This window comes from Rhagoletis pomonella, unplaced genomic scaffold, assembly GCF_013731165.1.
Source record: "Rhagoletis pomonella isolate Grant_MI unplaced genomic scaffold, Rhpom_1.0 Rhpom_scaffold_00001, whole genome shotgun sequence".
Lineage (NCBI taxonomy): Eukaryota > Metazoa > Arthropoda > Insecta > Diptera > Tephritidae > Rhagoletis > Rhagoletis pomonella.
In genome coordinates this window covers 91,292,375-91,293,904 of record NW_023458555.1, presented here as the reverse complement: position 1 = coordinate 91,293,904, position 1,530 = coordinate 91,292,375, and the positions used below count along the sequence as shown (strand labels likewise).

The following is a 1,530-nucleotide window of genomic DNA, read 5'->3' as shown; positions in this document are numbered from 1 at the left end:
GGAAAAGTTGTCGACGTTGGAAGCCAATGTATGTAAAAACATTTTGTGCTAATTTCCATACTTTATTATATACAGTGGCTTAGAAAATAATACGAGTGTGACTATTTTACCAGTCTTGGCTACTTATAATTTAAAAATTCATTTTTTAATTCTAATTCCACACTCCTATTATTTTGTGCACCAATGTACATGCGATATTCCTTCAAATACAGTGGCGTTCACGTAAATAGCACACATTTACTTTTTGCATATGTATGTATATATGTATATATAAATATAGTACATTCTATAAATATGTTAAATCTTCCTGAATTGTCCACAAAGTTTTAAACTTCGACTATATGTTTTATGTTATAGAATGTACTATATTTATATATACATATAAACATATACATATATATATATATACATATGTATATATATACTGCAAAAAATAAATATGTATGTGTTAATAGATGTATCTATTTTAAATATTTCTTTTAGCAAACTGTTATACACTCAAAGTTGGAATTTTTGGGGGAAGTGCAGGGAACGCTGATCCACAACCAAGGTGTCATAAGTGAGCAGGTTGAAAAACTCAGTCACGATGTAAGAAATAATTATAAAAATTTAAAACTTATATATAAACATGTACCTTATTTTTTTTGAACAGTACGTTGATAAATCTGAAACCCTTGCCCAAAACACTTTGCTCCGCGAATGCAAGGTCGCGATAAAAAAAGTAGAGCGATCAGTCTGCCTAATGACTGGGGAGTTAAGAGACGACGCCCTTGACGAAGTGGCCAGAATGCTCCCAATCAACACCCTTGAATCGGTATTGGAGGTTGAGGAAAAACTAAAGGAACCTCACTTCGCGCAAGCAATGGTAAAAAATGAGCATAATCTTTCTACCTTCTTATGTTAATATATTCTTTCTGTATGGTTATTTTCTGCAGACAACATATTGTCATAAGCTGAAGGGCACATCTGAGGAGGTCGATGGAGTCCTTCGGAATTTGTTTACAGATACTCTCCTGGAGTCCTTCAATTGGGATGGAAGGGGAGAAAGGCAAGCGTTAGCGAAACTGGATGTTATAGAAAAAGTATTGAGAGGTAAATAAATTGCAAACAAAAATAAGCCGAAGTCATTTTTTAATCAATTTTATTTTTTATTTAGGCGTTTTTTCAACTACATGGTGCCTTCGAGTTTGAAAGAGGTGTGCGAAAGGCTGTAGAGAAGAGCCATCATCGCATGAAGCAGAAGAAATATATATCGAAGAAAAATAGAATACAATAAGTACAAGATAGGGATAGAGTACAACTCCACAACAAGCTTTTCCGGCGTTTGCCGGTTTTCAGGCCTTCACCTACACAATTCAGCTATTTCTGAAAGTCTAAAAAAGCGCTGAACGCCTGAAAAGCTTGTTGTAAAGTTGTACTCTTAAAGTGTAGTATAGTCTTACACTTAGTTTTTAATTTTCTGTTCTTTTATCCTTTAAAAGGCCTTTGACATATTAAAGGACTAACAACTTAAACAAAAAAACGCTAAAA

At 33.5% G+C, this 1,530-nt stretch overlaps 1 protein-coding gene across 1 annotated transcript; it reads left to right on the top strand.

Moving 5' to 3' along the window:
- The first annotated feature begins 456 nt into the window (after window positions 1-456).
- Window positions 457-1,113, top strand: LOC118748781. The gene is made up of 2 exons (XM_036483462.1): window positions 457-865; window positions 936-1,113. The coding sequence occupies exons 1-2, from the start codon at window positions 629-631 to the stop codon at window positions 1,098-1,100; spliced, it is 402 nt and encodes a 133-aa protein (XP_036339355.1). The 5' UTR covers window positions 457-628; the 3' UTR covers window positions 1,101-1,113.
- The last annotated feature ends 417 nt before the right edge of the window (window positions 1,114-1,530 follow it).